At 39.6% G+C, this 16282-nt stretch overlaps 2 protein-coding genes across 4 annotated transcripts; both read left to right on the forward strand.

The window, feature by feature from the left end:
* The first annotated feature begins 1024 nt into the window (after positions 1-1024).
* On the forward strand, positions 1025-11154 carry gjc2 (gap junction protein gamma 2). 3 transcript variants are annotated; one of them, XM_086172567.1, is made up of 3 exons: positions 1025-1153; positions 8832-8978; positions 9171-11154. In XM_086172567.1, the coding sequence occupies exons 2-3, from the start codon at positions 8861-8863 to the stop codon at positions 10115-10117; spliced, it is 1065 nt and encodes a 354-aa protein (XP_086028693.1). In that variant the 5' UTR covers positions 1025-1153; positions 8832-8860; the 3' UTR covers positions 10118-11154. The 3 variants fall into 3 exon arrangements, with proteins under 3 accessions (XP_086028693.1, XP_086028691.1, XP_086028692.1); XM_086172565.1 differs by having other exon boundaries at positions 8832-11154; XM_086172566.1 differs by lacking the exon at positions 1025-1153 and adding an exon at positions 6343-6981 and having other exon boundaries at positions 8832-11154.
* A 1858-nt stretch (positions 11155-13012) lies between these two features.
* iba57 (iron-sulfur cluster assembly factor IBA57) lies at positions 13013-16280 on the forward strand. The gene is made up of 3 exons (XM_086172568.1): positions 13013-13492; positions 15165-15514; positions 15627-16280. The coding sequence occupies exons 1-3, from the start codon at positions 13134-13136 to the stop codon at positions 16013-16015; spliced, it is 1098 nt and encodes a 365-aa protein (XP_086028694.1). The 5' UTR covers positions 13013-13133; the 3' UTR covers positions 16016-16280.
* Positions 16281-16282: the final 2 nt, after the last annotated feature.

Raw genomic sequence — 16282 nt, forward strand, 5'->3', positions numbered from 1 at the left:
ATGAAGAAAAGGTGTTCTGATGAAAAGGGCAATAATTGTAATTGTAATTTAAAATAATTGTATACTGTGTACATATGTTGTCAATTATATGAAAAAATATAAGTTGATTCAAAAGTTTATGTACCCAGGATAATGTTTTGAGTGTACTTAATTTTGAATGTCATGTGAACTTATAAACATTTTTTTCTTTGCAAGAGGCCTCATATACAGCAACAAAGGACATATCCCACATATTTTAATTATATCAGATATGATCACATATTTTAAATACATTAGTTTAATGCCTATTTTGGTTCTCTTTAAACTGAAACAATCCTTTTTCACCCAGCCCAGTGTAATAATTCAATTATATCACCTTGACCAGTATTTGGCATGATAATAAAAGTTTAATTTATAATGATATCCAGAGAACTGGGGGGGCAAGTATGGTACCATTTAAGGCATGATATTAACTGAAGCCTCTACGTCAGTCAACTCTTAACAGCTTGTTGCACACTCAGCTGTGGTCCATGATTTGATAATTGCTAAATACTTTTTTTTCTTTCAGATGTATTAATTCATTTCATCCCAGCAGGGAATTTGGGTTCACCTCCAAATTGGGAGTTTGATTTGAAATATTTGATTGTTTTGTATATATTTTCTGTAGTCTTGTGTCAAATACGGCCATCACCTATAATATGAGGTTTGTTTCACTAACTTTAACTTGCTGATGGGATTTCCTGTTGATAAAGACAATAGTAAAAGGCAATGGAAACATAGTCTTCTTGGGTGTAATAAGTAATGATTTTTATTGCTGATCATAATTCACCCTAAGCCTAACCCTAGCTATCTAGCATTAATAGGCACAAACAAATGAGTAGATGAAGCTGTCCTGTTAGTGCGTGAATGACAGTTTTCTAGCCGAAACGATCAAGAATTAAATATTTAAATAAAGCCAGTGGCCATTGGTGGAGACTGGTGAACAATGGAGCCTTTGGTAGGATGCTGGTCTCCTGAGAGTCCTGCCTGTACTTGGTGGTGAGGGGTTTTGAAGAAAAATGACCCATTGTCTTGCTCAACTGAGCCGAAACAGTGAAACAATGTGCCTGAATGCCCGCCAAGGATACTCTACTATTAAACATTTACCAAGTAGCTGCTTCGAGAACATGGACAGGTAGGTACTGCCTTTAATTGTTGTGCTCATGCTATTCAACTTCATAACATGGAGTCAACTTCTGACTTTTCCATATTGAAATTAGTGAGAAAATAAGTAGTGGTTCAAAATGTTGTTTGATTTTTGTTCTTCTTTTTTTTGTTGCATAAATTACATTATTAAGAAGCCACTATGAAAATAACAAAACAGAACAAACCAATGAACAAAAAATAGAAAAATGGTTGATACACTTTAATTACAGGTATTGTCCTGCAAAATTAACAGCATGGTTTTAATTTCTTTGAGAACTATCAAGCCATTTCTTGAATGTTGGACGTCAACATGTCAACAGGGATATCAACTGGATGGTTGCAGATGGAGTCATGTGGCAAAATATTCTGTGAGCCATTAAACAAAAATGAAAGCGCATATAAAAGCAGTTTCGCTTCTTGTTCGTGTACTTTACATTTCAATTATTATTTATTATTTAAAACTTAATTATTTTTCTCCAATCCACACCACCACGGGTTGGTCGCGGGGTGATAAACAGTGATCAAAATTCATTTTAACTAATTATTGTGGCACTTCAAGGTCAAATATGTTGCGGCAACTGCGCCTAGTTTTCTTTCTCAGAGACATTTTACCTCTGTGAGGCTGAAATAGATGAGAGGTGAGAATGTCTTCAAGAAGAAAAACCAAGCCCATTTAGCTCAACAAGATTTGACACTGACTGACCAAGACCTGGATGACTAAGAACCTTCACAGACAAGGGGACACAATTTTGCCCACTGTACTGTATATCTTCTAATATTCAACATCTCACACCAACCAGTGGTTTCTGCTCAAATTTATCACTTTCTTAACAGAGGAGAGGAAAAGGTTATGTGTAGTCACTCCAACCCCCAAGTACTCAATTTAAAATTTGCATATGCAGTGTTAGCTTTTGTTGTAAAAATGTACACTAAAGAGAAAGGTTATATAGCTGTTATCAGGGGGATCCTGCAGCTTTGCTGGCAGTGTCAAGAGTTCGTTGAGTTGAAGCTGAGCAACAGCACCAAGGCGTCTGGAGCTAAGAGATGCAATAAACATATCTCTGGCACTTTAAATGACCCTGACTAGGTCTGCTGCTCCTTTGGGCTTGCCCCGGATCAGCTCTTGACATGGCTGGCTAAGACAAGATAATGTCAAAGATTAAGCCCCTCAGCTCCGTAAACACAACATTGTTATTTTGTCTTTTTGGATGTGCAGGATTTTATTGCTGTGATGGGCTTGCTCAGCTGGCTGATTTAGTAGTAAGGACATTGAATTAAGCAAATTCGGTAAACTAATAAATCAGTTATTGCCTCAGCAATATCCTGGGAGTGTTTTTCACAACTGAAGGAGTGCATTATGTCCAAGAGTAGAAAGTGGAACAGATATTCAGGAATTCTACTATTTCCTTTCTTGGGTGTAAGGAGCACTAAACTGTGGTCACTCCAGAATGATGTGATACTTCTGATTACTGAACAACATTTGTCAGATAGCTTGCCAGCTAGTCAAACATTTATTGCAGTCAAGACAAAACTATTGAAACATCTGGCTAAACTTGGCAAGTGACAAAAGGCCTAAGATGACATGACTTCACCAAAATGCAGCATACAAATACTTAGACTTTGTTGGTTTAAGTACCGTGGAGAAAAAACTCCTTTAATTTGTTTAGATTCAACCTTGTTGTCAAAATATCACAGAAACTAAAATTTAGAAAATTTTACAAAAATTCATTTTGAGACCATCATCTTAATTTAAATGAGAACATCTCTGTTATGGAGGAAATTCAACAGTACAAGAAAGAGATACATCTTTGACTGTTTATCGACAAATCAGTAAAAAAAAGGTGTGAGATGGGCAACAAGCCTATATTCACTGGACTTAATTATTCACATGTGTATCTGCATAACTTCCCTGGGGCACCTGCCAATGTAGGATGCATTAGGGATCTCAAAATATTTACAACATATCCCATTCAAATCATTTATTGCTGTTATAATCAGTCAAAGTATCAATTAGATTACATGTCATTAAATGGGCGTAATTTTAAATGATCAATTTACAGTGTAGGGGTCTTTCAATATTTTCAAGTTACTGGGAGTTATGTGATGCATAGATTTTTAAGGCAAGCATGTATAAGATGTTCGTTTCAATAAAGAGCATTAATTGTTTGAGCAGTATGGAAATAGCACTGTGTAAACTCAATTCAAGTTGCTGTGCTTGTTAGAGGGACTTACAGCACCCTGGCTGAGGGAAGTTGTTGGCATCTACCTCAAGGCTTTTCATCTCAGTCGCTTCAGTGGAGTCCGGCCTTAGTAAAACTGGCACGGGACGCACTAACCCTAGGGGTAGGATAGGCTCAGCTGAGAAACTAGGAGAAAAATGAACAAATTAGATAGGACTGCCACCACTCTCAGGCAGCCTATGGGACAGCACCCCACAGCCTGGTAAGAGCAGTTTAATGATAGTGGTAGGAGAGATTGAGGAGGAGGAGTCCACGCACCAAGTTGCATGTTTTTGCTCTGGTGTCTTCTGTCACTCTTTACTCTCGGGGGGGAGGGAGGGAGGGGGCACATCCTAGTCACATGGCATGGTGAAGCTTGATCTCTTACATAAACGCAGACCTTTACAGCCCCCAGTCTGCTTGCATCAACTTTCCTCAGTAAATTGTGTGGGTAAAACTCTTGTGGTGACATTGGTGGCAGCCAAGGAGAGTTGTCGAGATCCTCATTCCTCCATGTCGGCTCTCTTCAGCACTTGGCTACGCTGCAAACCCTGACAGCGACAGTGACCTCTCAAAGGTGAAAGTGTCTATGAATTAAAAAGATGCTGTTGAAAAAATATTCAGCAGACACATCATTTAGAACACCAGAATTTTCATCATGACCAAAAGGACAGAACAAATTTTAAATATCCAAGTAGAAAATAAAAGGATTGTTTTTACCAATTCAAAGTTGTTCTGTACTGATACAATTTAAAATAGATATCATCTGTTTCAATATGAATACTAATGAATATTAAATACTGTCTTTTGGCTGTCACATGATGCCAGTCCTTGTGAGTAGAGCAATGTCAAACAATATCTTATCCATGATATTTGCCTAGCTCTGGGCAGTGCAATCAATTTTTATCAACATGAACAACAATTTCCCAAAGCTAAATTAGCCTGAACTGTCCGAGCACACAGAGGCAATATATTCAAAACTAAACTGTTATTGGTTGAACAATGTGTGCTTGCGCACCTCTGGTTTTGCTTTTTGCAAATTTGAGTTGTAATTTTGATATTTATTTACAGTCTGAGAGAATAATTAATATCCATCAAATGTACTTATTCATGTATCATTTATTATTATATAAAGAAGCGGTGACACATTGATAATCATGTCAAAAACAGTTATTTGATGGAAATCATATTTTATTGAATAAAGTAAGGTTGAAGTGCTGTTTAAGGCATCAGAAATTCTTTGAAATATACAAAAATAGTTTTCTCTTTTTTTTTCTCATAATAATTTGGTTAGGAATTGTACTAAACCATTATTAAACCACTATGTTTCAATTATCTGGTGATAAATTGAAATTTTTATTGAAGATCATCAAGAGGAGAGCAGTAATTATGAATGTGGACTGTGGGAGTGTGTGTTCCACTATTGAGGAACATATGCTGTAGTGACACCGGGCTTAAGTCACTCCAATGTTCACTTATCAGCAGTCGTCACTAGAACATCTGTGTCCTTTGGATGATGGGAAGATTTTATGAAGAAGAGAAATGCATTGCAACTTAAAAGCACGTGCTTATTCGTCGCTTGGGGATAGCACATGTCCAAATCCCAAATGCTCTAGCCATTCCAGCAGCATCCCCTGTCTTCTTTTCTCCCTGCTTCACCAGGGGTTCTTGCCATGCCACATCTCCTCAGTCAGATGGAGGGGGCAGCCTTCAAGGCGTGGCCTCTGGAAGAAAACTCTGTGGGCTCATATGACTTTTTTTAGACCTAAAATTACTGAAACAGAACAAGATCCAATATAAATGAGTCTCGTGCTCTTGTACTGTTTTCTTGTCATGTTTTGCTCAAGTTATCTTTATTTAATATGAACATAAACATGGCCTGATATTATTATGGGGACAACAAAAATCAAAGCCATGTTAAATTGCATTAAATGTGCTGTTTTAACACTGGGTTTTGATTGATGATAAACGTATTCATGTGTTGAATGTAAGTCTTTGCTTTATGGCTGATTACTAGTTATGATTTAGGATTATTGCAAACTATGTTAGAGTAACATTATAATAATATAGTCAGTTTGACAATGAGCAGATGCTTTTTAAACAATGCAAGCCAGACATTAAACAGCTTTTCTCTCCGCTAATTAAAACAGTCGAGTTTAGATATCTTTTAAAATCTGAAAGCAAAATCTGGCACATACATTTAAGTCATTATTTCTATATTTTAATCATGAAGGAATCGCCTCCTTGTTTGCATGTTGATATGATTCATTTCAGTATTTGTGTGTGCATTTGCTTATATGTGTGTGTGATTATATTTTGTGTGTATTTGATTTAATGAATTATTCATGTTTGTGTGTGCATGCGTGCATCTGTGTGTGTGTGTGTGTGTGTGTGTGTGTGTGTAAGAGGAAAAGAGAGAGAGACTGCTGTCAACTCATAACCCATGTTCTCTTGTGAAAAAGTCCATCATATGCTTTAAGTAAAAATGTGTGCTACTGCACTTCGCAAGCTGCTCTGAAAGCTTTAAGTATAAACATCTAGTCGGAAAAGACGCGGAGCAGAAGTGCAGAGTATGACCTGTCCACTGCTCTGTTATCTGGCCATCTGCCTAGATGGAAGATCTAAATATTATGACACTTGATATGACTGAGCACACCTGCTGGATACATACTAGCGGATCTGCACCGAGGCAAGGTGGCTTTTGTCTCTGTGATAGTTCTGTTCCGAAACTCACCGTCTTTATCGCTCTAGGACAGTTTTTTCATAACTGCCATCGTATGTAAACTCTTATGTAATTGAAAAATAATCTAGAGGTAGATAATCTGTACTTGGTGTAGTTGATGTGGAAATGTCTGTGCTTGTTAGGTCTGAATTATGTGTGTGTTTGTGAGGAGAGGATGATGAAAACCTTTGGATGTCTCTTTTTTTGGTCATACCTCAGAAATGTGAGTAAAGTATGCTTTAACCACAAATTATCTTTTGCTCAACAAAAAGACATTCCCTGCCTTCACAAATGATTGACAGCAAAAGAAGGCAGTTACTAACAGGCTAAGTTGAAGACATAAATGCAGACATCTAAAGGGAGGGAGAAAAGAAAGAAGCACAGAAAGAGAGATAGAAATAGAGAGGGGCGGAGAAGAGAGATACCCTCATCATACTGTTACAAATGTTGCACATGAATGTTGACTGTGTAGTGATTAACACGCTTCCTCAGCTTGGTGTTCATTTCAATCTGCAGCACCATATCCTCAAGTCTGAACCCTTGATGAGGGTCAATTGCCAGAGGAGGATTTTTTTCTGCCTCTCTGTTTTTTATACTTCCTTCTTGGACAGAAGGCTGGTGTAATAGAAACCAGACACGAGCCAGAATGTGAGACATTCACAGCGGTGAGACCTCACATCTGCATAGAGGGGGAATAGAAAGAGTAGTCTAATAAGTTATGGCATTGTTTTGATTTTTTCATGCATTTTGGAAGTTATCAAGTAGACGGAAGAGCCCAGGACATTAGGATGGAGGTGATGTTCTATGGATCAGACTTTGCATGGGGAAACTAGAGGGGGACCGATAGGATGGGAAATGCATTTGCAGCTTCACCAGGTGGGTTTTTTCAGTTACTGACTTTATCCTTCACTAAATATGCAAAATGATTTTCTTTTCAATGAGAATGCAAACTGTGAGGATCTGATTTAATCCACCTTAAATGTACATTCATACCAGCGCATTGGTCTTAAAGGAAAGATTGTTCTGCAAAATGCAAAAAAAGTACAAACACTATTGACAGACTTTCTTTTTTTAGCAAGAAATATTACAGATGTTGAATAATTGAACAGATTTTTCCTGCATCAAATCATTGTTAAATGTTTGATCCTTGAATATGTGACTTTAGTATACAATGTATTCTTGTATGGTATGAAAAATATTTATCTCAAACTCAAATAAATTTGTATGACCTATGTTCATGGATGATTGAGGTAGAGAAGCCCTGTGTCAGGACTACCGCTAGCTAAGATGTGAGCCAAAATGCGTTTTTACAAATAATTTTAAAATGATTTTCCTCTTTTTATTGGAAAGACCTTTTTCTTATTTTTCTTATTTTGCTTATTACTCAACTAACATGCATTTGTTAATCAAAGTCATGAATTAAGTCTTCAATGCCCTTTTCACTGAGCAAAATGTGCTTGGTTTATGCGCACTGATCTAAAAAATTTTATCAATAATGATGACCTGAAAGAGGTAGATTGACATAACATGAAAAGCATAATTGCTGGATTACAGAACAGCAGAGGAAATGTCACTTAAATCTAAAGGCATAATACTGATGCTAAAATACACCAAGAATTAATTTGAACTTTTGTAAAGATCCCAAGTGAAGTGGCCCTCCTGTGACACAATCCTGAGGCAGAGATATCCACCATAGGTGCCATCTGTCTCTATGAGGCTGTACCTCATCCCCAGCGTCAGCAGTGCTGGATCCGGAGGGCAGGCCTCATGGCAGAGCAACAAGCCTCTCCTGTTCACTCAGATGGCAGGGGAGATGGCACATCCCATACCACAGCGCGCAGGACTGCAGTCATGAGATCAACTTCATCGAGATGAACGAGGGAACAGTAGCACAGCACAATCTCCTCATTGCAATTTTTCACAGCACATTCAGTCAGTGGTGACTGACTGTGAGGAAAAATTTGATTGAGATTTTAAGTCATCTGTTTTTCCTGTGTGTTTTTCAGTGTTGTGACAACATGCACTCAAGCAGAATTGAATCAAAATAAATGTTATTTATTTATTTTTAGTAATACCTAATTCCTGCCAGAAAGCGGTTGGCTTTATTATTATTATTATTATTTTTTTTTGTGTTCATCCTGTCGGCCAGAATTTCTATGTCAAAATTTGTAATATGTAATGCGTGTGTGTGTGTGTGTGTGTGCACGCGTGCGCACAACCCCGTGCGCACACACACTCACTTAGGGATGATATCATCCTACATCTCGATATGCATCAACAAAAGCCATTGTCATTTGTTTAGTTGTGTTAGTTACTGAAAGCAGATGTTCCCATTTTCAGATGGGATGTTTAACTGTGCAATGTATTAGAGCTTATGTACTGAATATTTGCAAAGCCAATATTTTGCTAACTGAAACACACAGTAAGCAAGGAACAGCTTTTAAAATGCTTGCCTTTATGCAAATCACCTGAAACACTTGACTAATGTGATTGTCTTTCTTATGTTATATATTCATTAATAGTTTGCTTCCCTTTCAAGATGCATGCAATTGTTGTTCATCACTGGTGTGAATTAGATACTATGTGACCTCAGGATTAAAGATCTTGACCAAAAAATGTCATATAGGGTTAAGATCTTTATCGTGTATCATCTCTCTACACACCCTTTTGCTCCAAGAATAATTTTGATATTTTTTATTAATGAATAATATATCCTTTCTTTTTAGATTCTAGTTGAAAAGCTTGTAAAAACAACATGAGCTGGAGTTTTCTCACTCGTCTCCTGGAAGAGATCCACAACCACTCCACCTTTGTGGGGAAAGTGTGGCTGACCGTGCTTATCATCTTCCGCATTGTGCTCACAGCGGTTGGAGGTGAGTCCATCTACTCCGACGAACAGACCAAGTTCACCTGCAACACCAAGCAGCCCGGCTGTGACAACGTATGCTATGATGCATTTGCTCCTCTCTCACACGTCCGCTTCTGGGTCTTCCAAATCATCATGATCTCCACTCCCTCTATCATGTACATGGGTTATGCCATTCACAAGATTGCCCGCACTTCAGAAGACGAACGCAGGAAGCAACATAGGATCCAGAAAAAGCCACCACTTCATTCCAGATGGAGAGAAAGCCATCATCTGGAGGACGTGTTGGAGGGGACAGAAGATGATGATGCTGAGCCCATGATCTATGAAGAAACTCTGGAGGTACAGGGGGTTAAGCCTGAGGTAGTCAACAAAACAAGTAAGGATCCAGGAAAGCATGACGGTCGCCGAAAAATTACGCAAGAAGGACTAATGCGAATCTATGTTCTTCAGCTCATGTCTCGAGCTATTTTTGAAGTTGGTTTCCTTGCAGGACAGTATCTACTCTATGGCTTTCGAGTTAATCCATCCTTTGTTTGCAACAGGGTCCCCTGCCCACATAGAGTAGACTGCTTCATATCTAGGCCCACTGAGAAAACAATCTTCCTCCTCATCATGTATGTGGTAAGCTGTCTCTGTCTTGTTCTAAATGTATGTGAGATGCTTCACTTGGGAATCGGCACTTTCCGAGACACTCTTCGCCTGAAGAGGACCCAGGGTGGAAGACTGTCCTATGGCTACCAATTCTCCCGCAATATTCCAGCCTCCCCTCCAGGCTACAACCTTGTAATGAAGACAGACAAACCTTCTAGGATCCCCAACAGCCTCATTACTCATGAGCAGAACATGGCTAACGTGGCCCAGGAGCAGCAGTGCACAAGCCCAGATGAGAACATCCCTTCTGATCTGGCAAGCCTTCACCGTCACCTAAGGGTTGCCCAAGAGCAGCTCGATATGGCCTTTCAAACATATCAGACTAAGCACAACCACCAAACATCCAGAGCCAGTAGTCCTGTATCTGGGGGCACAATGACTGAGCAAAACCGAGTTAATACAGCCCAGGAAAAACAAGGAGCAAGGCCAAAATCGGCCACAGAGAAGGCTTCTACCATTGCAAAAAATGGAAAGACTTCTGTTTGGATTTAGATATAAATACTACTTAGTAAATTAACAACAAATAAACTTAAGACTCTGCACCAGGAAAGTGTGTTGACGATATTTGTGTGAGGCAAACTTGGAGAAAAAAGGTTACGAATATCAATCACAGCATTTGAAACATGCTGTACCTTGTCTCTCTGTACAAAACTACTCAATCCAATATCCTGCATCTTCTTCATTGCTGTAGTGTGTCATTTTGTGTCTCCTAAGCTTCTGGACATGATTAACATATGCCTACTTAGTTAGACATCTCTAATTTCAGGAAAAAAAAAAATCTAAATATAAACAAGGCTGCTCCAAGCTATTTGTCTCATCTACCCTTGACTACCCCTGAACTGGATTTTTTTTTCTTCCATTTTTAAGAGCTTTTAAGAGCAGCACCCTCAATCCCATTTTCAAATGTAGTGCAAACACAGTGGCGCTATGACTCACTTCCAGAGAAGAATGACTGCTGATTGTTATTGGAAAGATTCCTGTTTAATATTCACAGAATCATTTTCAGACGCAGTATGGAACAAAGTCGGATGAAGCAGAGTCGATGTGAAAAATTTTGATAAGAGAGTAAAATTAAACATGACTGTGTTAGTTTCTCGAAGAAGTGGTCGTGTGATGATCTTTAGTCATTGCATGCATAACCATCATTCTGTACTTTCAAAAGTCTTGCAATATCACATTTGATGGTTCAAGAGAGTGTGAATATAAAAAAGCAGACTATTTCTCAGATTTAAAATGGATTTTCTGTTACTCCCATGCTTTACAACTAGTAACTGGGATATTACATTCTACATACACATAGGCTACAATAGAAATCCTCTCTGTGACTATCAAATTAGCTCTACTGATTCAGTATGTTATGTTTAGGCATGTTTAGTCTCAAGGCATTTTAGTTTTTCTAATGTATCTTAAACTGATTTCAAACAAACATGTACCCCTGCCTTCACTGTTGTAATTCTTCAAAGTGCCTCAAACTTTCAAAGACTGTTTTAGTATTTCATTCATGAAGAAATAAACTTATTTAAAACCTCTGAGGGTTCTACCTTATTAAATAATATACCAGTTTAGCACATTGTACACACACACACACACAATGGAATCTGCTGGACCAATAGCCCAACACACTTCCTGAATTATAACTGGGTGGTTCCCCCAAATGTCAAAGCACACCACTGTCGGTTTTTTAGTTATCTAATCTTAGTAGTTGCGAGTTCCATCATCCTCACAAAACAAGAAATGGAGTATTTGAAATATATCTATATATGACGTTGTAAGGGTTGTGCTTCACACTACTGTTTTATTCCAAGCCAGATAGGCCTCAGCCAAGCACTAAAACTTGTGTATCAATATATGTCTATGTGTACACATGGCAATTTACCTGTTACCAATTTTCCTCTACCTGTTGTCTGCTCTCACAGACAACAGGTAGAGGAAAATCTAGAGAGGTGGAGGTATGCTTTGGAAAGGAGAGGAATGATAGTCGCAGCAAGACAGAATATATGTGTGTGAACGAGAGGAACTTAGGTGGAACGGTGAGGCTACAGGGAGTGGAGATCAAGAAGCTGGAGGATTTCAGGTACTTGGGGTCAACAGTCCAGAGCCACAGAGAGTGTGGAAAAGAGGTGAAGAGACGGGTCCAAGCAGGTTGGAATGGGTGGAGAAAAGTGTCAGGGGTACTATGCGATAGAACAGTATCAGCCAGAATGATAGGAAAGGTGTACAAGACAGCGGTGAGACCAGCGATGATGTATGGACTAGAAACTGTTACAATGACCAAAAGACAGCAGGCAGAACTAGAGGTTGCAGAGATGAAGATGTTGAGATTCTCTTTGAAAGTGACCAGGATGGACAGGATCAGGAATGAGTCTATCAGAGGAACAGCACATGTTAGATGTTTTGGAGAGAAAACATCTAACTGAGACGGACGGTTCTGAGACGGTTCTCAGACTGAGACGGTTCGGTCGTGAACAGAAAAGGATCATGTAATAAAATTTCACATCATAAAAAAGAAAAATAAACTTTAAAATCATACAATTTGAAACTGAGGCTCTTACTCCGTTGTTATTTAAACATTGCTGAATACCAATTGAAAAGTATGGAAGCATATAGGTATCATAATTCAAATTAAAATGCATGAGTACAGTGCTTTCTCATTTTCAATATGGCAGCATACTTTGACTCATAAAATATCTTGTGATTGTTTTCTCATTTTTAATATCCCGCCGCGCAAAAAAAGGTCTCAAAACTCAATTTGGATTCGCAATCCCACGCGGCGCGGGAAAGTGACGTCAGAAGACATCTTCCTCGTTCCACAAGAAAACAGCACACAGTCTGCGGAGTATCTGACAGCTGACCCCCCAGACAGTTTGTGAATCGGATATCCGTGACAGACCCGAGCAGATTATAGAGAGCTTGACTGAATATTCTTCTCCAGCTGGGACCATATTACCAGCTCCGTGCGGTGGAGCCTGGAGGAGGACGCACGGCCGTTAGCGTCCCTTTCGATGTGATCGAAACGTTTCGTGCTACCGTTGTCTGTTCGGGCACAATATTCAACCAAGCTATCTCTAATGTACTCAAGTCGTCATGGGCGTCCGATTCAGGAGCTGTCAGTTTGGTTACGAGTTTGTCTGATTTTCCGTGCTCACCATTGTGGGTGACCGGCTTGCAGGAAAGTGTGTGTGTCGCGGAGAGGGTCAGCCACTGACGTCACTCTCCTTGGGATTGCGAAACCAAATTGCTTATTACCCAATTTAGTTAATATGCCGCCATTTTTTGACAAATAAAACGCATTGTGCAATGAATTTTCGTTTGAATGATGATACATATGTTTCCATTCAAAAGCAGTAACAACTGTGACATGTGAGCAACTCATGATAGGATACAGGAGAGCAAGGCATTATGGGAATCCAAAATGGTGTTGGCCGTCGTGTCCTATGTCGAATAGCGAATATCTAATCGGACTTTTCACCTCTCGCTCTTTTAACACATCCTTGTGACAGAGTTCGGGATGGCTGTCTGGTGTATCACCAGGGGGGTGCTCGCCTTTCGTGGCAGGGTTGGCGTTCACGCGAGAAAACACGCCGGCCGCTCGTTGTGCGTCACATCCAGCCCCGGCGTCTCAGCGCTCACCGCGGTGCAAGCGAGGAGGAACAGCCAGGTGGCGGAGGACCGAGTTCACGGACCGTTCGTGTGTTATCATCTTCCTCACCGATCACTGCTCAAAATCCTGGGAGAAGACACCAGTCCGTTTCTTCAGGGGATTATCACTAACGACATGGAGCTCCTGCAGGAGCCCGGGTGCAAAGCCATTTACTCCCACATGCTCAACGTGCAAGGAAGAACTCTTTATGACATCATGCTGTACAGGTAAAACCAGGTTGGATTGAAACGCATTGAAAGACTTACGGTTGCGGCAACTTCCTTATCTCGGCGCTGCAGTTGAGGGCGAATACCGCATAGGAACAGCACCGTTTTTATCTTCCCTTGTCCGTCTCCTGATGACGGAGACTAAGACCTAACCCTCGTGAGAGTCAGAGAAATGTGACATTTTTCTTGTTTATAGAAAGCTCTTTTTGATCTAGCCACATTCAGTTATGCTTCCATCCATCCTTCTGCCGCTTCTCCAGGGTTGAAGTAGATAAACCCACATGTCCTCCCCCTGGCCACCTGGTTCAGCTCTTCCAGGAGTGTCCCTGAAATGCATACATTCACGTGTGCACGTTTAAAGAATTAATACTTCTCCATATTAATATAATGCCTAAGCTAACGCCACACAACAGATATACATCTGTATAAGCACAGCTTATTTTCTGAGGAGGCACTGAGAACATTTCATGGCTCCCATTATTGACATTTATTGAATTCCTAAGAGTCTGGGGGCTCCTGCAGTTTACAAACCATAGTGTGTGATGTTGACAACAAAAGATAGTTAACTCAGTAAAGGAGAGGCACCAAACATGACCTTGTTCATCTATAATGTAACCTTTAACCCAAATTAGTTTTCATACTTACTACATCCTGCTTTTTAGTATCCTTGCTGCAATCATTTTATCCATCATACTGCTATAGCACTATGCATTTATTGGCAATGGTATTGACAATCTGGCGCCACAGTGGTTAACACTTTGCATCTGACACAAAGGACCCTGGTTAGATTTCTGCAGTGGGTCTTCCTGTGTGGAGTTTGTGTGGTTTTTCAGCAGGTTCTCCGGTGGCCTCCCACAGTCCAAAAGCATGCAGGGGGTTAACTGTAATAAATTGGGGGGAAAAAAGGTAGGATGTGCGAATAAGCGAGTGAATGGCTGTCCATCTCTATATGTGGCCCTGACATCTGGTTCAGGGTGAACTCGCCTCTTGTCCAATGACAGTAGGGATAGGCTTCAGCATCCCCGCGATCCTAAGTGCAGGAAAAAGCTAGAGATAATGGACAGATGGGAATACTAAACACTTTATCAGTTTTAAGCCCTGACCCTGTCACATTTATTGCACTGAAAGAATATGCGAAATACCCCAGTGAAATTTAATTATTTATTAATAAGATGTCATCTATATAGATAGGGAACACAATATGGTCTCATCTCATTTCTCACTCTTATCATGACATGTTCCATTTTTTTTTTTCATTTTCAAGCTGAAAAGATCAACATCCAGTTTTAGGAAGTTGATAAAAATGTGTTTACATACAATATAGTAACATAAAAGTGAACATACAATATAGTAATCTGTTGAAATCCTTCAGCAACCTTATTAAGAACGGAATCCAAATTTAAAAAAAGCTAAAATGCTAGATTTCATTCGCACACTTTTGGCTTCAATGTTTGACACATTATTAGAGTTTTATTTGAGTTATTTTAATGGTACAGGGTTTTAAGTTGTTTGTGTTACAGCTTTCAAAATGAGCAACCACAATAATTGAACATGTTGTTTAATTTTCCATTGGCAAAAATCATTGACTCACAGAGCTCCACTACATCAGAAATGGATTATAAAATGTTTATGGGCCTTTTAAAATGTTGATGGGGTTTAAATTTTCTTTCAGATTTGAAGAAGTGGATGCAGGATGTGGCGTTCTCTTGGAGTGCGACAGCACAACAATAAACTCGGTCATGAGACACCTCAAGATGTACAAGCTCCGCAGAAAAATCGTGGTCAATCCATGTCCAGATGTCTCAGTTTGGGCAGTGCTGCCTCAGCAAAAACAACAGTGTCAGCAACTGAGTAAACCTGATCTTTCCTTACCAGAAAAGAGTCTGGTTTGGGAGACTGATCCCCGGACACCGGAAATGGGATGGAGATTGGTTTTGGACAGTCAAATTGAACCAGTCAGTATCATTGCATCATGTCAGAAAGGTGACACAAATGAGTATCATAGGCACCGCTATACAATAGGTGAGATCGCTTTGAAATTTGGTCTGCATTCAATTTGAATGACAGAAATAAGAGTGTGGAATTTTAGGCGTCCATGATCTCATGTTTTATAACCTTTTTCTTTGTTGTGTAGGACTTCCTGAGGGAGTGAACGACCTTCCTCCTGGGGTGGCATTACCACTAGAGTCGAATCTTGTATACATGCAAGGCATCAGTTTCAGCAAGGGCTGTTACATTGGCCAGGAGCTCACAGCCAGAACTCATCATACAGGGGTGGTGCGAAAACGCCTGATGCCAGTACGCTTGTCAAGTCCCATTGAACACATCGAGGAAGGAGCGGCATTGCAAACACAGTCGGGCAAATCAGCTGGTAAACACCGAACAGGGATTGATCAGCTGGGTCTGAGTCTTATTCGCACGGCTCATGCCAAAGAGGTGTTGATACTGAAATCATCTGATGACACAACTGTGACACTTGAGGTTTCTGTGCCAAACTGGTGGCCTAAAGATATGAAAAACTGAAGAGATTTGTTTTGTTTTCAAAACTTTGACATGGATTACAACTGACATATTTCACACAAATACCACCCTGAAGTACAGTGTTACTCTGCCATTCCTGTCAAGTGAAGCGCAGATCCATTTTTTTTTTTTCTTTCCATTTAGTATCTCCCAGTTATAAAGTATGACTTTAACAATACCACTTTTGGCATTTGATAGATACACTGAAGTACTACCCAAAGATATTCAAACATAAGATGACCATTGTATTTTAAGTAAATATGCAAAATA

This window comes from Fistularia commersonii, chromosome 25 (assembly GCF_037954325.1).
Source record: "Fistularia commersonii isolate RoL2024-O1a breed Wild chromosome 25, RoL_Fcom_v1.0, whole genome shotgun sequence".
Taxonomy (NCBI): Eukaryota; Metazoa; Chordata; class Actinopteri; order Syngnathiformes; family Fistulariidae; genus Fistularia; species Fistularia commersonii.